Below are 24,859 nucleotides of genomic sequence, written 5' to 3' on the forward strand. Positions count from 1 at the left end.
TCTGACTCTCCCTCAGATTCACTATCACTTTCAGTCGCAGTCATAACTGGGCTTTGTAGTTCTGGTTGCTCCCGTTTGTGCATGCTCCTTCCTTCGCGTTTGCGCAGTTCACGTTGGTCTTTTCCTTTAGAAATGGCCGATGTTGCCGCAGTTTCCTGTTCCGTATCGCCGGTGGTATAATGTACCTGAGACCGCGGTTCTTTGGTAGACGTGGGCCTTGCTCCTGCTCCAACTTGCGTTGTCTTCCCGGTATTAGTTTTCTTCATCTTCTGTTTTTGAGGCATAGCTTGAAACAATCCGGAGTAGTTTATAAGTAACTTTTAGAAAGTATTGACTAACTTTTCTTCACTTAAACATTAATTTATTAACTTTTTACGGGAGAGCTGGGTTCCAGTGTCTCGATCCTACGTCATCACGTGACGTCCCCCCTTAGAATGGAAACTTGAAAGATGTTAAGTGTGATGATATCACATGTCACGTGTCAGAACATGATTGGACAGAGTTCGGAGCATGCACAGAAATGAGAGAATGATCAAGACGCGTGGCAGTGTTAAACGTGGTTGCTGTTTGCCGTTAAATAAAAGTTCTAGTTATGTTCTTCCAGAATATGTTTCTTTATGAGTAACCCACGGTATGTATAAAGAACACAACGTGGTGTCAGAAGTCAGTCTGGAAGAATAATACGGAAATGGGAGAATCAAAGATAATCAAAAAAACAGAGCACAAACAGTTTTCATTGTTTGCTAACAGCTTTACAAATGGAAGAGTTGCAACCTCCGAAATCACTTCAGCTGACTGGAAACAGCTGAAAATTGGAAAAAGTTTATACAGCGTTTTGAAATTTATTTATCGGCAATCAGAGCAGAAAATCGGAAAAAAACGAGAGCTGCAATTCTACTCCACATGACAGGGGATGACGCAATTGAGGTATATAACCATTTTACTTTTGAAAATGGAGATAATTTGAATCTAAAAGCGATAATGGAAAAATTCAAAGCATTTTGTATACCGAAGCATAATGTGACATATGAACAGTACAAATTCTTAAAATGCAAGCAGAAAGCTGGTCAAACGAATGAGCAATTTGTTATGGAATTGAGAAACCACAGTAAAACTTACGAGTTTGCAGAGCTGATGGACTCTCTCATTAAAGACTGTGGCATTCTGGATAATGCTCTGACAGAAAGACTCTTAAGAGAACCAGATATGTATTTGGAAAAAGCTTTGATTCTTTGCAAAGTTTCAGAATCTGTGACATCGCAAGCTGAAGAGCTTTTCATTGAGAACAACTTCGTAGATGCTGTGGAAAAGCGCAAACGTTTTAGAAAAAACAATAAAACAAGTCAAGTTTATTATAATTTCGACCATAAACTGCTAGTACAGTACACAGTAAAAATGGAACAACGTTCTTCCAGGACCCTGGTGCTACATGAAACACAAAACTACACTAGACAGCACAAGGCTACACTAAACTACATAAAAAACTGCACTAGACCACAGACCTGCACAGGACTACATAAAGTGCACAAAACAGAGCAGGGCAGTACAATAATTATACAAACAAAACAACAGGCACAGTAGAGGACAAATTACAATATAATAAATGATGTAGATGTCAGTCTGGACTCTGATTATTGAGGAGTCTGATGGCTTGGGGTAAGAAACTGTTGCACAGTCTGGTCTTGAGAGCCCGAATGCATCGGTACCTTTTGCCAGATGGCAGGAGGGAGAAGAGTTTGTGTGAGGGGTGTGTGGGGTCCTTCACAATACTGTTAGCTTTGCAGGTGCAGCGTGTAGTGTAAATGTCTGTAATAGTGTGAAGAGAGACCCTGATGATCTTCTCAGCTGACCTCACTATCCACTGCAGTGTCTTGCGATCCGAGACAGTGCAATTCCCAAACCAGGCAGTGATGCAGCTGCTCAGGATGTTCTTAATACATCTTCTGTAGAATGTGGTGAGGACAGGGGAGTGGGAGACGGACTTTCCTCAGCCTTCGCAGAAAGTAGAGATGTTGCTGGGCTTTCTTGGCTATGGAGCTGGTGTTGAGGGACTGTTACGAATGTGCCATAACTCTGAGGGGCCGAAGGGTACAAAGTCGCCCCCTCCTTCTTGAGAATCACAAGATCGCTATTAATTCAGGTCTTGGACCCAGGAAATGAGTGAGAATCCTCAAGGTTTTGGAATGTGTTCTGGCCCCTCAGCAAGACAAAGCCACGGATAATGGCCATTGTCTCTTGGAGACGGAATTGTGTATTGAGTACTGTACTATTCATTGAAGCCCTCAGGGGATGACCAGAGTGGGCTGGTTGAGGGATTGCATCATCCCAACTTGATTGACATCTGAGACCCCGTGACTAAGGATAAAAGAGGGTCTGGGGAACAACCCCTTCAGACACACCAGGAGAAACGTATGAGACCGGTGGGGACTTGTGTGTGTGTGTCCATCTTTGCCTGGATGACAAGTCCTCCACGGAACGGCCTCGCTAAAGGACGAATACGGATCAAGATCAGATCAAGGAAAGCCGGCAAGTTTCTTTTCCCAATATCTCTCTCTCTCCAACAATTGCAAACCCAGCTGAAGCCAGCAAACCAAAGGCTGAAGCCTGCATGAACTGAGTGACTTTTATATTTCCATCGGACAATACATTATCCCCTAGACAACGATAGAGCTTATTTCTCATTGATTATTATTATACCCGTACTTTCAGATTTAGTATTGACGACGTATATTATCTGTATGTTTGCATTGATATTATTTTTGTGTCTTTTTACTAATAAATACTGTTAAAAATAGTAACAGACTTCAACAGACCTCTCCATCTTTGCTGGTAAGTGACCCAGTTACGGGGTTCATAACAGGACCAAGTGAGATTCTCCGCCAGATGAACACCAAGAAATTTAGTGCTCTTAACGATCTCAACAAAGGAGCCATCAATGTTCAGCGGAGAGTGGTCGTTCCGTGCTCTCCTGAAGTCAACAACTATCTCTTTTGTTTTGCTCACATTCAGAGACAGGTTGTTGGCTCTGCACCAGTCCATTAGCCGCTGCACCTCCTCTCTGTAAGCTGACTCGTTGTTCTTGCTGATGAGACCCACCACGATCGTGTCATCGGCGAACTTGATTATGTGATTAGAACTGTGTATTGCTGCACAGTCGTGGGTCAGCAGAGTGAACAGCAGTGGACTGAGCACACAAACCTGGGGGCCCCCGTGCTCAGTGTGATGGTATTGGAGATGCTGCTCCTGATCCAGTCTGACTGAGATCTCCCAGTCAGGAAGTCTAGTATCCAATTGCAGAGGGAGGTGTTCAGGCCCAGCAGTTTCAGCTTTCCAATCAGGTGCTGAGGAAAGATTGTGTTGAATGCTAAGCTGAAGTCTATGAACAGCATCCGAACGTATGTGTCTTTTTTGTCCAGGTGGGTTAGGGCCAGGTGGAGGGTGGTGGCAATGGCGTCATTTGTTGAGCGGTTGGGACAATACGTGAACTGCAGGGTGTCCAGTGAGGGGGGCAGCAGGGTCTTTATATGCCTCATGACAAGCCTCTCGAAACACTTCATGATGATGGATGTGAGAGCAACGGGACGGTAGTCATTGAGACAGGACACTGAAAACTTCTTCGGCATGGGGACAATGGCAGCGGCCTTGAAGCACGTTGTAATGACGGCACTGCTCAGGGAGATGTTGAAGATGTCAGTGAGAACATCTGTCAGCTGGTCTGCACATCCTCTGAGCACTCTGCCAGGTATATTGTCTGGTCCAGCAGCCTTCCGTGGGTTGAGCCTGCATAGAGTTTTCCTCACATCGGCTGTGGTAGGAAACAGCACCTGGTCATTGGGAGGAGGAGTGGACTGACAGAGAGCAAGACATCATCGGAAAGAAAAAAAATTTGTGATCGCTGTGGGCGGCAACACCAATCTAAAAAGTGTCTAGCGAATGGAAAAATGTGCATTCACTGTGGTAACAGTAATCATTTTTCACACTGTTGCAGATGTAGAAAGGAAATAAAACAAGTAAATGCAGTGCTTGAAAATGAACATGAGGAGCTTTATACTGATGTGCTTTGTGAAAATAAACGAAGTAAGAATGACTGAACTATGCTATTGCAAGTGAACCAAAACATAATTCTGTTTAAATCGGATACTGGAGCACAAGTAAATGCTCTTGCAGAATCTGAGTTTAATGCATTAAAGCCAAGACCAAACTTACATCAGACAAATATAAAAGTGACTGGGTATTCAGGTGCAGACTTTCCAGTTAAAGGAACATGTGTGGCAAAAGTGTCACACAAAAATATTGAGCACATGCTTTCATTTGTGGTAGTGCCAAAAAATGTACAGTCAATATTGGTTTTATCTGCCCGTGAGAGACTGAATTTGGTGAAGAGTCTTAGTCCTGGACAGTGACACAGAGTCAGAATACAGTGACTTGTTGAAAGAGCAAGAGAGAACAGAATTTGATTCCAACATGGCAAAAGTAAAAGAAGTCATAAAGATCTTACCAAACTTGCCGGTACAGTACAATACTGATCTGAAGCCAAAGAGTGACAAGAATCGGGATCCAATTGAAGAAGTGAAAGCACAAGTGAAGGAGTTGAGAAGTTTTATTGAAATGATGAAGTCTCAGCATAAAAAAGACATTACAGAGTTAATGAACGAATTGCGATTTCTTCTCAAAGACCTCAAGAGAGAGCCAACTTCAGAGTTTCCATTAACTGAAGTAGACCAGACAAAACATGAAAATAACAACGAAATACAAGAACTGTGGGAACCACTTAGAAGGTCGACCCGTGTTCGTAAACCCCCAGAGAGACTGATAGAGACATGTTAAATTATGCATTTGTTTTGATTAATGTTGCTAATTGTTGTTCTTTTTAAGGAAAGGAAGATTGGTGATATCACGGGTCACATGTCAGAACATGATTGGACAGAGTTCGGAGCACACGCAGAAATGAGAGAATGATTAAGACGCGTGGCAGTGTTAAACATGGTTGCTGTTTGCTGTTAAATAAAGGTTCTAGTTATGTTCTTCCAGAATGTTTCTTTATGAGTAACCCACAGTACATATAAAGAACACAACATTAAGTGCAATTTGCAATCAATGATCCAGTAACTGAAGAGACAAAGCGATTTGGCAAATTTATAATTGGTTGAAGTTATAACTTAAATTGATGCAAAAGTTAACTGAATGCATAACTTTAATTATGTTAATACTTGATTTTATGAGGTTATTTACACAGGGATACCGGAGTAATGATCTTAATCGAAACAACGTGTAGATCTAGTGTGGTATTAATAATTACAGAAAATGCTGCTATCCAGTTGACATTTACTACATTTTATAAAGATCCGGGAGTCGTTCTACCCTTATATTGCCTGGATTGGGAGCATGCCTTATGAGAATAGGGTGAGTGAACTCAGCCTTTTCTCCCTGGAGCGACGAAAGATGAGAGGTGACATGATAGATGTGTATAAGATGATGAGAGGCACTGACTGTGTGGATAGTCAGAGGGTTTTTTCCCAGGGCTGAAATGGCGAAAACAAGGGGCACAGTTTTAAGGTGCTTGGAAGTAGGTACAGAGGAGATGTCAGGGGTAAATTTTTTACACAGAGAGTGGTGAATGCGTGGAATGGGGCTGCCAGCGACGATGGTGGAGGCGGATACAATAGGGTCTTCCACGAGACTCTTGGATAGGTACATGGAGCTTAGAAAAATAGAGGGCTATAGGTAACCATAGATAATTTCTAAAGTAAGTACGTGTTCGGCACAGCATAGATAGATAGATAGATACTTTATTCATCCCCATGGATGGGGATGTCCCCATTGTGGGCCGAAGGGCCTGTATTGTGCTTGTGCTGTAGGTTTTCTGTTTCTATATTTACAACGCGCAATTAAAAATAAACACAGATACAGCTACAGCTCGATCTGTTTATAGATTCACCTTTAAGATCAGGAACCGGAAACATCGACCAACAAGGAAACGAACGTTTCGGTGCAAGTGAGCAGCAAATGGCAAATTCCTTCACTAAAGGTCACGAACTTATCTCAGTTGAATGCCCACATCGGAATGTGTTTTTCCCGGGCCTTGAAGATGCCATTTTAACTAATATTTTATTCTGGTTAATATGCTTTGCCACGAAGTATTTTTAATGCAAAGATATATCATATACTATTAGTATGAATAATGCAAGCAGGGATCAGTAAAAACATATAACTGCCTAATGTTGCCGTGGTGACAGCGCAACGCGACAATCAGGAGTTATGAAAGATCGCGATAAAAGCAGAGACTGCTCAGAGCATCGCGATATTAGAGAGAGGGGAGTGAGGGGAGAAAGATGGCGTCTAAGCTTAAGTGCAGAGTGGAGAGTTTCTGAACTGGGATGGTGGCGCTGCCGATCCTCGACCCTTCAGCTTTATATGTGCCCGTGATTATTTGTTATCAATCGGTTGCCGTTGCTTTGTAAATCTCCCCGCCCCGCCCCTCCCCTGAACATTGCTCAGCCTTCCTGCCTTCCCTTGGGCTCTCTTTGGTGCCGCCCTCTCCCCACCCTTCAGGCCGCTGTTTTATTCCTATGTTACCGCAGCCTGCGAGCCCCGCGTTTGGTTGCTCTACATGTCGTTGTGTGGCCATCGCGGTGCAACAACAGCAGCTGCAAGTGCTATCGTCAACCTCCGAGTGTGTGCGAGGTTCACGGCAGCAGTACTGCCACCGTGCCCTTTACTATCTCCCTCGTCGTCATGACAGGAGAGAAGGCGGAAAGGATTTCCAACGGTCGCTCGGTGCGTAGGGATCACAGGCTTTTCAAAGAGGAGACTGAGGCTGAGCAAGACGACGAAGCGACTAGGACTAAAAATCGGGCTAAACTATTTTCGAACCACAAACTGATCAAGAGCCCGGCTTCCACCACGGAGGCGGCAGCGGCCAGGGGTGAGGATTTTCCAGTCCACGAATGCGTCTTTAAAGGCGATATCCGTAAATTGTCATCATCGATAAGGACTCACAACATAACTCAAAAAGATCTCCACGGTGAGTTTTGTCACAGCGCTAATGAACTCTTCTGGGAGAGCCTCGAGGTAGTGTTCACAAATTACAGTTGGATGTATATGCTCGCGTGTTTTATAATTTAAAGTGAGTGGTAAATCTGAAAGTGAAATGTTTACATCTTTGTGGAGTCTTAATAAATGATTATGGACTTTTAAAGAAACGACAAAAATAGCGGCTAATAAAATGGAATATTCTTAGAAGGAAAAGAACAGAATCTGTTTAGTAGTAGGCCTTGTGTATCCGTTTTTTGAAAACTACAGCTCTTAGAAAGTTTTCAGAATTGAGGGAGAGTATGACAGACATTCAGGGTTTTGCAGTTAAATGGCGACATTTTCATAATGATTTGGAAAAGGGCAGGTGTTCTTAAGTTTGCTGATGACACTTATACCGAGTGGAAGAACAAATTGTAGAGGATATGTAGAGTCTTCAGAGACATATAGATAGGTTGTGAACTGATAAGGGTCTGGCAGCTGGTAAGTGTTGACAATGTTGGTAAATATGAGGTCACCCACTTGGAAGGGAAAATAGATCAGGTTAATTAGACAGGACACAGTAAGATTATTTAAATTGTGAAAGATTGCCTCATGTTGTATAGGGGGGCTTGAAGGTGCAACAGAAGGCAAATGGAATGCTGGTCTTCATTGATAGATGGATTGAATTTAAGAGTAGGAAGTTATGCTGCAACAGATTTGGACAGATTACTGATAAGGCCACATCTGGAGTACTGCATTCAGTTCCTGTCTCCTTGCTCCTTACTTGGCGGTGGGGGGAGACATATTGGCTTGGAGATGGTACAGAAGAAGTTCATCAGATTGATTTGTTAGCCTGTAAAGAGAGATTGTGTTGTCTGGTAATATACTTACTGGAATTCAGAAGTTTGAGTGGTGATCCTATAGAAACATATACACGTATGAAAGGGATTAATATGTAAGGTAAAGGTGGGAAAGTTGTTTCTACTGGTAGGTGAGACTTAAGGTAACGGACATAGTCTCAAAATTCAAGGGGAATAGATTTACGACAGAGATGAAGAGGAACTGATTTTTCCAGAGAGCAGTGAATCTGTGGAATTCTGTGTGCAGGGAAGCAATAGAGATTACTTCATTAAATATATTTAAGATTTAGTAAGACAGATTTTTGCATAGTAGGGGAATTGAGGATTGTGGGGAAAGGGTAGGTAGATGCAGCTGAGTCAATGGCCAAATCATCCCTGACCATACTGAGTGGTAGGGCAAGCTCGATGAACCAGATGATCGACTCTTGCTTCGATTTATATTCTTATAGTACTTGTCAGTTGGGCTTGTTTCAAAAGCCTTCCACTGGTTATGTTTAATTTGTGCGAATTTGTAAATTATGTCAACCTCTGATGTTGATTTTGTACTATTTTTCTTTAAAAGTAACCACCAGCTGTCGGTTACAAATCTTTGCACCGTGGTTTTTCCTTATTAACTTTGTCAAACCCCTTCTTGACTTTGAACACTGGAGTAACTTCCATAATCATCTTTTGCCTCACTTTCTTTAGTCTCTTTCATCTGAAGTCCAATATCAGTAAATTACTTCAACATTTTCTCTAGGACCTTGACACAACAAGTTTATTGTCCTGATTTGCATAGTTGCATATACAAAGGCTTGGTTTATTGTGGTCTGTGATGAATGAACAACACTAACCATTCATTATTCTTGACCAGATTTTCTATGGGCTTTCACCCTGGATAATGTGGTTAGACTCAAAGTAGTGCAGTCCTGATGATAGGAGATCAGTAACTGCAGTAAAAAGACTCTCAACAGACATTTTTAATGAATCAGGTTAATAAAATATAAAATAAAAACATAAATACTGAAAATACTCGGCAGGATGGGGTGCATCTATGAGAATTGTAACAAAGTTAGAGTTCCTGGTCAAAAACACTGTGTTGAGACAGAGAAGAGCTAAAATAAAGCTTGTTTAGATGTAGGAAAGGTGGTCATTGCTGATGGGATTAAAAGCAGAGTGATCATAGGGGTACAAGAAACTGCAAATGTAATCTGGAGTGAAAATCAAACTGCTGGGTGAACTCAGCGGCAAAGGCCATACTTGCAGAAGCATATCGATGATCGACTGTTCCTTTCCCTCAACGGATGCTGTGAGTTCCTACACCAGTGTGTTTTTGGCTGCCGATAAGTTTTTAATAAGGGTATCTTGTTAATGAGTGAATGGCAGCAATTAGAGAGTGGGAACTTGGACAAAAGAATGTACCTTTCCTCAATAAGTATGTGACTGACTGAAAATGGTTAACAATAGATCATCTACACTCTGGCCACTTTATTTGGTACACCTGTACACCTGCTTGTTAATGCAAAATCTAATTAGCCACTCATGGCACCAATTAAATGCATAAACGTATGCAGACATCATCAGCAGGCTTAGTTGTCACTTAGACCAAACATTGAATGGGGAAGAAATGAGATCAAGTAACTTTGACCATGGAATGATTTTTGGTGCCAGACAATGGTTTGACTGTCAGAATTTGCTGAGCTCCTGAGATTTTCACAAACAACAAACTCTATAGAGCTTAAGAGAATAGTGTGGGGGGAAAAAAAATCCAATGAATTACAGTTATGTGGGTAAATACACCTTGTTGATGAGAGAGGTCAGAGGAGAATGGCCAGACTGCTTAAAGCTGACCAAAACCATGTATTACAACAGTGGTATGCAGAAGACAGTCTGAACACATCAAGCTGAAGCTTGAAGTGGATGGACTACAGTAGCAGAAGACCACACCAGGTTCCATTCCTGTGCGTAACAAAGTGGCCACTGAGTACATTTTGGCCTTGTCTGGTTATCTCCACAGAGTCAGATTTTTAGAAACTGATACTACAAACTGACAGGATACTGGATGCAGCAACGGCTGTGACCTTCGCTAATATTCTGAAGACTTGATCAAGGACTAGGTGCATTTCTAACCAGGCAAATCCAGTAACCTACAATTTTGACATTAATCAGCAAAGTAAAAATTTCCCTGAGATGTCTTGTGTTCTAACATCAGGACACTTCCAATTTTGTCAAATATTATTGTCTATATTAATTTAATTAGCAAAATGATGGAAAATATCAATATTGTTATCAAGTGAGTAATTATTCAGCAGTCACTTTTGCAGGACTTTATTTGGTTTCTTTTAGAACCATTCTGTTCCTGACACCTTTGTAGTCCTGGTCAAAGTAGGAGCAAAAAGGTTACATTCCAGAGAAGAGGATCAGCAGATCTTGATGTTGCACAGCAGGAGATTGGTACAGTATAGTACATCAGGGGTGTCCTAGACCTTCAGTTTCTTATCAACATTCAGCATTTCACACCTCCACAATTCTTTAGGAATAGTAAATGTATTGTTTACATTTTTGAGGGCTATTTGTATTTTCTTCAGATAATAGCTTGTGCACATATGCAGCTTGTCTGAATACTATTTGCAACAAAAACTCAAATATCATTTAAGTATTGGTGGATGAACATAATCATCATTTAATTACCATCTCCACCTCATCCTGACATTCATTTATATAATGTTGGTATTGCCAAAGCTCCTGGCATTGACATACTGTGGGTCACTATTAAACAGAAACTTAATTGAATCCGCCACCTAAATGCCTTGGTTACAAAACAAAACACAGATTGGGTGTTCCTTGTTTGTGACCTATTTCATGATTCCATCTACTAAGCTGATAGAAGTGATGGAATATTTGCCAGAGGCCTGAGTGGGCGTAACTTCAACAATGTTCAAAGCTCAACTCCAGTTAGGTAAGGTAGCTGACTGACCATAATGCCCTACAGTAACTTGTCAAGGTTTTTTCAACTACATGGGCATGGTCAAAGGGACTTGTAGCTGGAGGTTTGTCATTAGTGATATTCTGCATGGCTCTGTACTGGGACCTCTGCTGTTTGTATATAAGTGACTTGAATGGAAATGGGTGGGTTAGTAAAGTTTGCAGATTAGTGGTGGTATGAATAATGTAGAAGATAGGCAATGAGTACATCAGTTGAAGATGTGGGTGGAGAAATGACAGATGGTGTATAACCCAGCTAAATGTGAAGTGTTGCATCTTTTGTAGGTCAAATGCAGAGAGGCAGTACACTGTTAAGTATAAGACCCTAACGGTGCTGATGAGCAGAAGGATCTTTGGGTCCAAGTTTATAGCTTCATCTTGTTACACAGGTTAATAGGATGGTTAAGAAGACAAACAGCATATTTGCCTTTATTAGTTGAGGGATTGAGTTCAAAAGTCAGAATGATATATTGCAGTTTTATAAATCTCTAGTTAGGCTGCATCTGGAGTATTGCATACAGTTCTGGTCATCCCACAATGGGAAGGGGGTTGGAGAGGGTCCGGAAGTGGTTTACCAGGATGCAGCCTAGATTTGAGGGCATGCTCTTTTATGAGAAGTTAGACACACTTGGGTTGTTTACTCTGGAACAGTGGAGGCTTTGGCGAAATCTGATCAGAGGCTTATAAAATTATGAGGGGCATATATAGAGCAGACAGACAACATTTTTTTCCCAGGGGTTGAAATGTCTAGTACCAGAGGGCATGCAATTAAGGTGGGGGGGGTGTAATTTCAAAGGCGATGTGAAGGACAAGTTGTTCTACATGGAGTGGTGGGTGCCTGGAATGTGCTGCCTGGCGTGGTGGTAGAGGCAGAAACATTAGAGACTTTTAAGAGTCATTTAGATTGGCACATGAATGTGAGGAAAATGGAGGGATATGGGCATAGAGTAGGCAGAAAAGATGAGTTTAGTTAGCCATTTGATTATTAATTTAAATGATTTGGCACAACCTTGTAGGCCAAAGGGCCTGTTCCTGTACTATACTGTTCTATGTTCTCTGTTTAACATCTCCTGGATCCATGAGGTACAGCTATGTGCAAAATCCTATCCAAGTCGATCATTTTCTTACTTAACAAATCAGTAAATCCGTGGAGCCTGAATCCCGTGTTAATTTACCAATGAATATTTTCTTGACATTGCTTTGATAGTATAACTGCCATCTCACTCCTTCAACTCAGTATTTATTGCTCTTCACTTGTTTTCTATGGTTAATGTCTGTTTTAATATGCTACTACAATTGTCATAGTAAAATTATTTCAATACAGTGAACCAAAAGAAGACTGCTTATGTACCTTTGGAAAATACTGTTTTTAAAAATGCAGAAGTTTTCATTTATTTCATTCTGCTTCATTGAAATGTTCTGTTTCAGATTAAGTGAGATTAAAATGCTGTGGATTCTGGTTAATTGGGACACCGGACCAGTACATTTTGACCCTATTAAGCAGTTACCCCAATTAGCTGAAGTTTCCTGGAAAGCTATTTTTTTTAAAAAAGGACAAATTGAGTAACAAATTGTGTGTTTAAATGAAATGCAGAACAAATTACAACACTACCAATACTACTACTGTACTATAAGAGTGTGTAATATTTATCAAGGAAGGAGTTCATCCAGTGTTTCCTGCTGTGTTCTTTTTGATTGTCAATACCTTCAAATTCTTCATATCTTGTAACTTGAAGTACTAAAATTGTTTCAGTTTCATGTCTGGCTGTTTCTGACGTCTCTAACTTGAATGCTTGAAACCACAGTGAGCAAAACGGTTCTGAATTATCTTGCTGCTTATTTCTCGCCCAATATCATTGACAGAAATTGGGGCTTTTTGAACACACATGCAACTGATGCTATTTTAAAAAATGTTCTCTTGAAGTACAGTGTAGTGTCTAATGGTCACGCAAGTGCAAGTGACTGATGCTAGTTAGAAACTGTTCGGCAGTAGTCTCCTGCCCCATTTAAATGGCATAGTGTCCCAAATGAAGGTAATCCCAGCTATTTTCTCAATTAGCTGTTGTTCTTTAAGAGTTGTCCCAAATAAGCAGCTGTCCTGATTAACCAATGCCATAATTAACCAAAATCCACTATAAGTAGTTCAGTTATTGTTGGGTATTTTAATTCACTAAGTTTATTGATGCCATTAATAACTACTATGTTGCTGACAATTTTCTACATCTCTATTTCTGCATCTTGTCTTTTCAGGAAACACACCCTTGCACCTTGCTGTGATGTTAGGGCACAAAGGTATGTACTTTTGTTTCAGCATCTCTTTATCAGTGAGGTTGCACTTTTTATTGAACATTCAGCTGAAGGCTAGATTGCGTCAACATTTGATGTGTTGTTGGATGACTCATTTTTCAAGTTTCAAGACATTGGAACTTGATGGAATAATTATATTTTTAGCAAAAAATGTAAGATTTTTTCTATTTTCATTGCACTTGAATGAACTGCAATCATTATTAGAATTTTGAGTATAAGATATGCCTTCAATGTTTTGTATTTACTTTTGTTAATTTTAGTACGTAGAATTAAAAAGATTTAGTTGTTATCAACTGACTTTAAATTTAGCTTTTTTATGTAGTAGAATGGCTCTTGTGATACACTTTCTTGATCCAGTTGCTTCCTATATTGTATTCAGTTGAAATCATCAATTTTGATACCATTAATTTAAGTTTGTCAATAATTGAATTGACTTTATTTCTTACATCCTTCACCTACACGAGTAAAAATCTTTACATTATGTCTCCGTCTAAATGTGCAATCATAGTAATTTATAATAAAAAGAATAGTCAATGTAACATAGAAATACACTCAAATCAGCGTGAGTTAATGGGTCTGGTGGAAGAAGCTGTCCTGAAGCCTGTTGGTCCTGGCTTTTATGCTGCGGTACTGGTTCAAAGGTACAATTTATTGTCAGAGAAATGTATAAAATATATATCCTGAGATGCTTTTTCTTTGCAACCATCCACAAAAAGAGGTGTGCCCCAAAGAATGAATGATAGTTAAATGTTAGAACCCAAAGTCTCCCCTCAGCTCCCCCCCCAACACATAAGCGGCAGTGAGCAGCAATCCCCCCCCTCCCCACACTGGCAAAAAAAAAGTAAACATCGGCACCGCCACCAAGCACTCTAGCGTGAACAAAGCAATAGCAAAGACACAGACTTGCAATTACCCTAAAGACTTCACGTTTCATATGGTATTTAACATCTTGCAGGTTCTGTCCCCCTTATAAGGGAGAAAGAGGTGTCTCCATTTTCCCAGCGAGTGGGGAGCCATAACAAACATCTGGCTGGTTTATGACGTCAGAAGTCCGTTACGTCGCTTTTATCGAACTCTGTGCCTGAAGATCGCAAAGATCCCGGGTCTTCAGGCACACAGCAGATATTCTGACCCCCCCCACAATACACAGGTCTCCTGTTGGGACACTGACCCTCGATCTGCCCGTCTCCAGAGCTCCGAGATCCTAGGCCTCCGAATTCGAGCTGGACTCTTAGGCTGAGCATTTGGCATGCCAAACAATGGCCAGTTATGGAATCCTGAGAGCAGGTACCATTCCTGCAAAGAACTATAGTCAGCATGTTAGGGTCTTCAAAAGAACCGTGAAAGGGAAAAATAGAGATATTAAAGATGGAAATGGAGCTGTTTCCAAAGATGCAAGCAAAATAATTGTCTTTAGGCGCCATTAACTCTTCTAAGATCTCCCGGATGGTAGCAGCTGGAATACATTCATAATGTTTAAAAGACACTTGGATTGGTACATTGTTAGGAAAAATTTAGAGCAATGTTTTCCAATGTGATCCATGAGCTTGATGATTTTTAGCAAGAGTTAATTCCCTACACGCAACAATGCCCAAATGGTTTCTGTTTTTTGTGAGTATGTGGTTTCCTGCACTGAAGCCTCTTTCAACAAGGTAGCAGGATGAAAATGCAATGAAGAGCAGTTTGGCTCTTCTCCAAAGACCAGGAAACCTCTAATGACAGTGTAGCCACATACCACAAAAGCTGACATTCTTGAAAAGCATTTTTGCTGCTATTTCATTCTGAATTTTGATTATTTCTTGCAAGCTCTCCAAGTTCTTCCACCTTGCAAAGAAATGGGTTAATTACCCAGTCTAGAATTTCCAGGTTGTTTAACTCCTTGAATCAGTTCTGAAAATCCTCCTTCAGTGACTGCTGGTGTGAGTAGTACTCTTGCAAATCACCATCTGTGAAAGAGAGTGCCATACTTTCCATGCGGGGAAAATGAGAGAACATTCTTCTCCCAATGTTTTGCTTATAGATTTCCAATTTTCCGATAAAAGTGGGCACTACACTTTTTGCTTGGATTCAATAGAAATTCATCTCTACAATTTGACTCTTGGGTTAGTGTTTGGGTAAAGCTAATTGAGTTTCTAGCTAAACGATTCTGCCAAAAACAGTAAGCAGCTTAGTGGTGAGTAGGTGCTGCTTCATGCACTGTCAGTGGCATCTCCCATCAATGTTATTATTGAGAGCAGACTAATTGGATGGTAATTTGGGCTGGATATTTTCTGCTTTTGTGGGCAGACTATATTTCAGTAATTTTTCCATGTTCTGTGGTAGATGCCTTGTACTGACATAACTTGCCTAGAGGCACTGGAGGAAAAAGAAGTTTTTATTACCACATCAGGTGTGGTATATATGGCTCCATAGTTTTTGCTGCATCTAATGCTCTGAGCCATTTCATGATATAATATGGAATCAATTTAATTGCTGGATTCTGGCTCCTGTAGTGGTGGAGATCTTGGGAGGAAGCCAAGAGGGATCAGCTATTCAGTACTTCTGGATAAATGTAGTTATGGTGCTTGTGGTGGGCTCATTGAGAAGGGGATACCTTGGAGATTCTTTCATTTGTCTCTTTAGTTGTCAACTACCATTGATGGCTAAATAGAACAAAAACAGCAAAATTTCAATCTGGCAACACACACAAAATGCTGGTGGAACACAGCAGGCCAGACAGCATCTATAGGGAAAAGCGCTGTCGACGTTTCGGGCCGAGACCCTTCGTCAGGACTAACCGAAAGGAAAGATATTAAGAGATTTGAAAGTAGTGGGGGGAGGGGGAAATGCGAAAATTTCAATCTAAGGTGTTTTGAAATTGCTTAGCTCATGTTTTAATCGTTTAGCTCATGTAGTCATGTATGCACTTTCACATATTTGAAACTTGCTCGGTAAAGACTAATGGAAAACCCCTTATTCAACATTCCTGCATTCCTCTGTGGCAGACAGGGTTTTGTCACCTTGAGGACACTTCTATCAATCTTATCATGGATAGATATATTTGCGACAGTAAATTGTGGGTGTGATCAAGCATTTTATCCCATCTGTTGGTTCACATGCTACTTGTTATAGACCCAGTCAGTCTCTCCGAACTTGCTCACCTTGGTCAATGCAGTTACTGTCCCTAAACTGGAGAGAAGTCTCTCCCTGCAATTAAATATTAAACTGCCTTTTAGTTTTCTTACCAAAGTGCATGACTTCACACTTCCCTACGTTATCTAATTGGCAATCCCTATAGTTTATCATCACTGGATACCAGGCTCCTTTCATTCTCCTAGCAGATTATCAGCATTTTCATAGAAACATAGAAAATAGGTGCAGGAGTAGGCCATTCGGCCCGTTGAGCCTGCACCGCCATTCAGTATGATCATGGCTGATCATCCAACTCAGAACCCTGTACCTGCTTTCTCTCCATACCCTCTGATCCCTTTAGCCATAAGGGCCATATCTAACTTCCTCTTAAATATAGCCAATGAACTGGCCTCAACTGTTTCCTGTGGCAGAGAATTCCACAGATTCACCACTCTCTGTGTGAAGAAGTTTTTCCTCATCTCGGTCCTAAAAGGTTTCCCCTTTATCCTTAAGCTGTGACCCCTCGTTCTGGACTTCCCCAACATTGGAAACAATCTTCCTGCATCTAGCCTGTCCAATCCCTTTAGAATTTTATACGTTTCAATAAGATCCCCCCCCCCCCCCCAATCTTCTAAATTCCAGTGAGTATAAGCCTAGTCGATCCAGTCTTTCTTCATATGAAAGTCCTGCCATCCCAGGAATCAATCTGGTGAACCTTCTCTGTACTCCCTCTATGGCAAGAATGTCTTTCCTCAGATTTAGGGGACCAAAACTGCACACAATATGCGAGGCACGGTCTCACCAAGGTCTTGTACAACTGCAGTAGAACCTCCCTGCTCTTGTACTCAAATCCTTTTGCTATGAATGCCAACATACCATTTGCCTTTTTCACTGTCTGCTGTACCTGCATGCCCACCTTCAATGACTGGTGTACAATGACATCCAGGTCTTGTTGCACCTCCCCTTTTCCTAATCAGCCACCGTTCAGATAATAATCTGTTTTCCTGTTCTTGCAACCAAAGTGGATAACCTCACATTTATCCACATTAAATTGCATCTGCCATGAATTTGCCCACTCACCTAACCTATCCAAGTCACCCTGCATCCTCTTAGCATCCTCCTCACAGCTAACACCGCTGCCCAGCTTTGTGTCATCCGCAAACTTGGAGATGCTGCATTTAATTCCCTTGTCTAAATCATTAATATAGTAAACAACTGGGGTCCCAGCACTGAGCCTTGCGGTACCCCACTAGTCACTGCCTGCCATTCTGAAAAGGTCCCATTTACTCCCACTCTTTGCTTCCTGTCTGCCAACCAATTCTCTATCCACATCAATACCATACCCCCAATACAGTGAGCTTTAAGTTTGCACACTAATCTCCTGTGTGGGACCTTGTCAAAAGCCTTTTGAAAATCTAATTATACCACAATCACTGGCTTTCCCCTATCCACTCTACTAGTTACATCTTCAAAAAATTCTGTAAGATTCGTCAGACATGATTTTCCTTTCACAAATCCATGCTGACTTTGTATGATGATTTCACCTCTTTTCAAATGTGCTATTATCACATCTTTGATAACCGACTCTAGCATTTTCCCCACCACCGATGTCAGACTAACTGGTCTATAATTCCCTGGTTTCTCTCTCCGTCCTTTTTTTAAAAAGTGGGGTTACATTAGCCACCCTCCAATCCTCAGGAACTAATCCAGAATCTAAGGAGTTTTGAAAAATTACCACTAATGCATCCACTATTTCTTGGGCTACTTTCTTAAGCACTCTGGGATGCAGACCATCTGGCCCTGAGGATTTATCTGCCTTTAATCCCTTCAATTTACCTAACACCACTTCCCTACTAACATGTATTTCCCTCAGTTCCTCCATCTCACTAGACCATATATGTCAAACTCAAGGCCCGCGGGCCAAATCCGGCCCGCGGTGGAATTATCTTTGGCCCGCGAGATAATATCTAATTACTATTAAAGCTGGCCCCAGTAATCGAAGCGCGTATGGCGTATGATATGGCTAATGCTGAGTTTATTCAGGTACCAGGTTTTCAGGGGTTTTAGTGTTTATTCGGCAGTCTTGCTCGGCAGTCTTCTTCATAAGAAACGGAATTTGTAAAGTGAAACACTTTGTAATAGCAGAGACTGAGACACATGAGAGTAGGCTGAAAAAACGGAGGCAACGAAAGCTGCGTTCACACGCGTCCGACTGATCTGGACCGCATGAAGCTGCATTTTGCTCAATCCGGCCCGTGACCTAAAATGAGTTTGACACCCCTGCACTAGACCCTCGGTCCCTTACTATTTTCCTGTTTTCTGTTCCATGTAATTATGCCAAAGATTGCTTTTCTCTTTGATCTGGATCAGAGCTCAGCTACTTGAGGTGTGTTACAACATGGCTTCTGTTGATTTTTGGTGGAAATGGTGTACTCTACCAAATTAAACTAGGTCGGCACTATATTCTACATTTGTTAACATGTCTTTTTTACATATGCATCCATTGTGTACATTTAGAGTCATAGTTATAGAAAAGTACAGCACAGAAACATGCCCTTTGTTGATGCTGAGCCATTTAAACTGCCTACTCCCATTGATCTGCATCTGGACCATAGCCCTCCATACTTCTACCATCCATGTACCAATCCAAAACTTCTCTTAAACATTGAAATTTAACTTGTATACACCACTTGCAGTGGCAGTTTGTTCCACACTCTCATGGCCCTCTGAGTGAAGAGGTTTCCCCTCATGTTCCCCTTAAACTTTTCACTTTCACCCCTAACCCATGACTTCTAGTTGTAGTCCCACACAACTTCAGTGGAAAAAGCCTACTTTCATTTACCTTATCTATACCCCTCATAATTTTGAATATCTTTATCAAATCTCCTCTCAATCTTTTACATTCCAAGGAAGTCCTAACCTTTTTCAGTCTTTCCTTGTAACTTGGGTCCTTCAGACCTGGAAACATCACTTCATTATTCCAAGTAGATACTGAATTGTTTAAAGCTGCTAGGTCTTCATTTAGCAATCAAAGTTGAGCGCTTTCAAAGTTGACCTAGAATGTAGTTTAAGTAGTGAAAGTAGTTACTGTGAAGTGTATTTGATTGGTGTTTTTAAGCTGTTAACTGAATTTTTCTAAAACCATTTTTTGAATATTAATTCAAAAGATGACACAGCTCTTCTGAATTTGTCAACTACATTTTTTGTTTGACCAGTTAACAGCTCCACACGTTAAGAGTGTGGTGAGTTTTTGTGATGCTTTATGCTGGTTAAGGAAGGAATGATTGCTGTTGTTTTTGTCCAGACAATGAAAAAGATTTGCAAAAGCAGGAATCATCGCATAATACTGAGTATAATGATAAATGGGCTAGTGACTTCATTGCTCAATTAACTCTAACTTTTTATTTCCCTCATAATGGTTTGAATTTGAAATGTAGTAACAGATACTTATAATTAGGTTTGCATAATACGATCTTTATTGTAAACTTAGTGATTTGTTTGAATCTTGGCATCACCATTCCAACTACTTATGATCCTTGGATTAAGTGTCTGGAAAAAATGAACTAGGACTGCAGACAGAAACATAGTTTTAACAGTTTGTTAGAGGAAGTTTTAACAGTTTGTAAGAGGAAGATCTGATGCTTTAAGTATCGTTAAGCTTTTATATTGTAACATCTTTTGTAATCAGGAAGTCTTTCAATTATGACATCCTTAAGATTTTACAGTACAGGTATTTTAATGCTTTGTTTTGCAATAATGTTTGTCGTTTTCTGATATGACTTTTAAATGTTTATGAAATGGGCTGGGCAAATCTAGAAAATGATTAAAAGTTTCAAGTGCTGAGAGTTAAACAACTGGAATTTCTTTGCCATGGTGCAGAGCCATAGATTAAGCAAGCAATTATCCTATCTCTCAATAACTATTTGAACAGCAAAGTTCAGGGATATTATAGGAAAGAATTTTCCCAGAAAGAGAACTTATCATAGAGATACGAGAGTGCAAATGCTCTAATGTGGAGCAAGAAAACAAACTGGTGGAGGAACTCAGCAGGTCAGGCGTTGTCTGTGGAGGGAAATGGACAATTGATGTTTCGGGTTGAACCCCTTCATCTGGATAGAAAGATAGAGAAATGGCCATTATAAAGGAGTGAGGGCAAGTGAAGGAGAAAGAACTGTCAAGTATTACAAAATATATCTTGTAAATTTTATAGATACAATGATAATACCTGGCAGCTGATTGACAGCCCGTGAAATGTGATCATGATCATTTCTGGTGAGGCTAGGTGGCCAGAAAGCTCATTGGGATCTCGCTGCTAACAATGTTCCTTCAGTTGACATCTCTGGATAGATTATGAAACTATGTATTTCACTGCTTCGTCTTTTATGTTTGTTTTTCATCTCGATGTGATTCTATAACTGCTGGAGCCTGGAATTTGCAATTTGGCCATTGTTGGAGTGCTTCAGTCCTCTGTGGATTCCAGGAGGCAGAGACACCATGCAGGAACCTTCAAGATGTACTAACAAGCTGGATGAACTCAGCAGGTCAGGCAGCATCCATTGAAAGGAGCAGTCAATGTTTCGGGCCGAGACCCTTCGTCAGGGCTCAAGTCCATCCAGCTTGTTTGTACGTCTTGATTTGACCACAGCATCTGCAGTGTACTTTGTGTTTACTATGCAGGAACCTTGTAGCTAGAAGACTGTGAGCCAGTGTTTGACTTCATTTTGCTGATTAAAGCTTCCTTTGTTCACCAATTAAAGTGATGGGGGAGATTGAAACGCCAGCTGCCTGCCTTATTATTGCTGGTGAGATCATTCTGATACAGGGGAAGCTGCCGTTTTATCACTGGTAAAATTGCTCTGTTACGGAGAGGGAGAACGTTTCCCAGGTTTTCTGCATTTTGGATGTGGACTTGGACTGTGGACTTTTTTTTCCTTCAGTCTTGTGGTTTTTATTTGGTATTCAGTGTTTTTCACCCGGTCTTTCTCATTTTTCTGTGTGTGGAGAGGGGGATTTAGGGTTGATGTGCCTGTACAATTTTTGTTTTGTGCAGGAGGTTTGAGGGATTGATGATCGTGCTGCCATTCTTGGTTTCATGGCTATCTGGAGAAGAAGAATTTGAGTTGCATACTTTGATAATAAATGGACCCTTGCCCTTTGACCCTTTGTACTATATTTAAGTTTGCAAAAGAGAACATGTGGTGCTGAGTAGCTTATCTCTAAAATGTTTGGTGCTTCTAATAAAGACAAGATCTGCTGATGCTGGAAATGTTAAGCAATACACAAAATACTGGAGGAACTTAAGTCAGGCAGCATTTATGGAGGATAGGTGAATGGGATGAGGGAGACATTGAAAATCAAAACAGCAGACACTAGGAATATAAAATAAGAGGTTTTGAGCTGAAATCCTTATTCATACTCTTGTTTTAATTTTACATTTCCGTCTGCTGTTTTGATTTTCATTGTTTGTCTCATTTCAATATTTCCTTCACTACATAAGTATATACTGGTTAAAAATATTCTGGAATGACTGCTTGCCTGCTCTATAACTTGCTTCTGTCATATTGACTACTATGGTTGGTCCTGGTAGCCTGTTCCATGCACCTACCACTGTTTATTTAAACAAAACAATGTGCCTTCCGAACCTTTTAATCTGCCTTTTGCCTTAACTGCATACCTTCTAGTATTCAAAATTTCTACTATGGCAGAGAGGTTCTGGTTTAAATATTGGTGCCTGTATATTTTTTTGTGTATTGTAGGCCCCATCCCCTCAGAAAATCTCTCTGGAGCTTTGTGTTCATGCTGACCATAATTTTTCCCTTTATATTCTGATCAGCACCCAACCTACTCTTTTACTTCAATCACCCTGGCTTCAAATAGCTGTACCATAAGAAAATCATCATTGAAGCCATCTAGAACCCTGTAAAGATAAATCTCTACTGTGTCCAGGGTGTATACTTGTAGTATACTGTACTACAGTGTAATTGACACTTTATCAATTTAGATGTCTTGATGAAAATCCATGATCTAATTAACCACAAATGGGTATTCTGAGAGAAAACCTTGCCGTTCTGAGGCATCTGAAGGCCTAAGTCCAATAAAGACCCCATGACCTTTTTTAAAAAGAGTAGGTGGAAAAAGCATGAGATTTAGAAACCTGTGAATTTTATGATGTGATCAGAGCAATCTTTGGCACACAAGGACCTATCCTGACAAGAGCCAAGAATGGAAGAGGTATTGATGCTTAGGTTTTGGAGCTTAATGATTAGTTTTAAGGAGATGACAATAGGTGCAGGAGTAGGCATCTTCACTGTCCAGGTGTACCAGGGCTGATGAGCCAGTGAGATGGCATCTGCTGTGGACCTGGTGTGATGGTAGGCAAATTGGAGAGCATCCAAGTTGCTCCTCAGGCACGAGTTGTTTTGCTTCATGAAAACCTCTAAAGGCAGTGGATTTAAGTGCTACTGCATGATAGCCATTGAAGCAGGTTACCACTTTCTTCTTGGGCACCAATCTAATTGAAGCCTGCTTTAAGCAGGTGGTCCCTTGCACTACTGAAGCAAGAGGTTAAAGTTCTTAGTGAACAGTCCAGCCAGTTGATTAGCACATGTGTTAAGTAATCAGCTATGTACACTGTCGAGGTCAGATGCTTTCGTGGGTTTTCCCTCTTGAAGAATACTCTCTCGTCAGCTTCAGAGACTGAAATTACAAGGTCATCAGTGGGCTGTGGGAGTTTGTGAAGATGTCTTCCGTGTTCTTTTGGTCAAAGCAAGCGTAAAATCTTATTGGCACCTCCTTGAGTTTACTTTGCATGAGGTGATAGCATTCAAGCCCTGACATGGCTGTTGAGCATTCTTCTGTGATTCAAGCTTGATCTGGAATTCTCTTTTTACATGTGAGATGACTTTCCAGAGGCTGTACCTGGACCTCTTGTACTTCCCTGGGTCTCCGACCTGAGCACCATCTATGTGAAATTGTACTTGGAGTAACAAAATGAATACTGCATTGTACCAGAGTAGTTTGCTAACTGTGCAACATTATGCTGATGGACCTTGAGTATATGACAAACTGCAAAAAAACAAGTGGATTCAATTACTGGATGAATGCCAAGTACATTAATGAAGCAGACTAACAGAATGCACCCTACTCCTGAACTGGCACAGGTAGATAACATTTGTTTATAAAAGTAACAATGCTGTTCTGTTTTTTCGAAGTTACCGCCAGCTCATGTGCAGTGATCTTCCCTTGCAGCAAGTAAAATAAATGTACATTTGATTGATCCACTCTGAGTTAGTTCATTGTTCTTTTTTATAAGACGTAGTTGAAAGGTGCTTGTCACCAATCTAGCTCTCAGCTGTGTATGGCTCTCTTGATTCATCCAGGGCTTCTTTTTGGGAAGACTCTGATTTTGTGGGGGCACACTCATCCATGAGTGATTTTATAAGGTTCGTGACAACAGTTATGTGCTCATTCAGATCTCCGATGAGTCCTTGAACATGGTCCTGTCCACCGACTTGAACCAATCCCGTACCTTTCCTCTCTGCCTCCCATGACCACCTCTTTGTTGTCTTCGCCTCTGGTGCCTTACTTTCTTGCCTCTGCCTGTATGCAGGTAGGAGGAGGGCAGCCAGATGATCAGATTTTCCAAAATGCTGTATAGGGATAAAACAGGCATCTCTGATCGTAGTGGAACAGTGGTCGTGTGTTGGGACTTCTGATGATATGTTGATGATAATTGGGCAGCAAATTCTTCAAGTAATCCTAATCAAAGGCAATAATGTGAAAGGCATCAGGTAGGCTTTCTTGTTTGCTGATCATGGCACTCAATACATCAAGTGCTTGCTTAACATCTGCCTTGGGCATAATGTAAATTGTGGTCAGGATTACGGAGGAGAACACTTGGTAAGAGAATGGATGTACCTTGAAAGTAGCACTTGGCATACCCTTTTTGGTAGTCGGCCCTCCTTAACCGCGGGTTCCACATGCGAGGATTCAACCAACAGTGGATTGGGAAAACCTGGAAGTTGTCTGTCCAGCACTTGTGTTTGAGCATGTACCGACTTTTTTCTTGTCATTATTCCCTAAACAATACTTTATAACTACTTACATAGCATTTACATTGTATTAGGTATTATAAGTAATCTAGAGATAATTTAAAGTATACAGGAGGATGTGCATAGATTATCATGGATCGGGAATCAAAAAAGGAAGTTCTCAAATTTGGAACAGGTACATCCGGTGTTAATTTGCATCAGTTAGTCAAACGTTTGTTTTAGTATATAGTATATATTTTACCTTTCTATGCATATAAAAAAACTTACGAAATGTATGTATTTCAATAATTAAACCACTGTGTTGCTTAGTAATAATTGTAGCTTTCATTGGGGCAGGGCCTTCACATGTTCCATTATTCTCACTTTATCCTTAATTGTTCTGATTGTTGACCTACTGTAGCCCAATGCTTTTCCAATGACCGATGGCATTTCACCTCTTTCCGATCGCTTTATTATTTCCACTTCATTTTCAATCATGATCGTTTTCGGAACAGAAACGCCACAGGCGGCGGGTCCCGAGCTCTGCCGGGTCCTAAAGTCTACTGCATTGAG

The 24,859-nt window shown here is 40.8% G+C and overlaps 1 protein-coding gene across 1 annotated transcript in view; it reads left to right on the forward strand.

Moving 5' to 3' along the window:
• The first annotated feature begins 6,305 nt into the window (after nt 1–6,305).
• ankrd13c (ankyrin repeat domain 13C) overlaps nt 6,306–24,859 on the forward strand; it is a 91,723-nt gene continuing 73,169 nt past the window's right edge. Inside the window, 2 exon segments of the mRNA XM_073063116.1 lie at nt 6,306–7,024; nt 13,089–13,130. Coding sequence (XP_072919217.1) covers nt 6,736–7,024; nt 13,089–13,130 — 331 coding nt within the window. The 5' untranslated portion in view covers nt 6,306–6,735.

This window comes from Hemitrygon akajei, chromosome 12 (genome assembly GCF_048418815.1).
Source record: "Hemitrygon akajei chromosome 12, sHemAka1.3, whole genome shotgun sequence".
NCBI lineage: Eukaryota > Metazoa > Chordata > Chondrichthyes > Myliobatiformes > Dasyatidae > Hemitrygon > Hemitrygon akajei.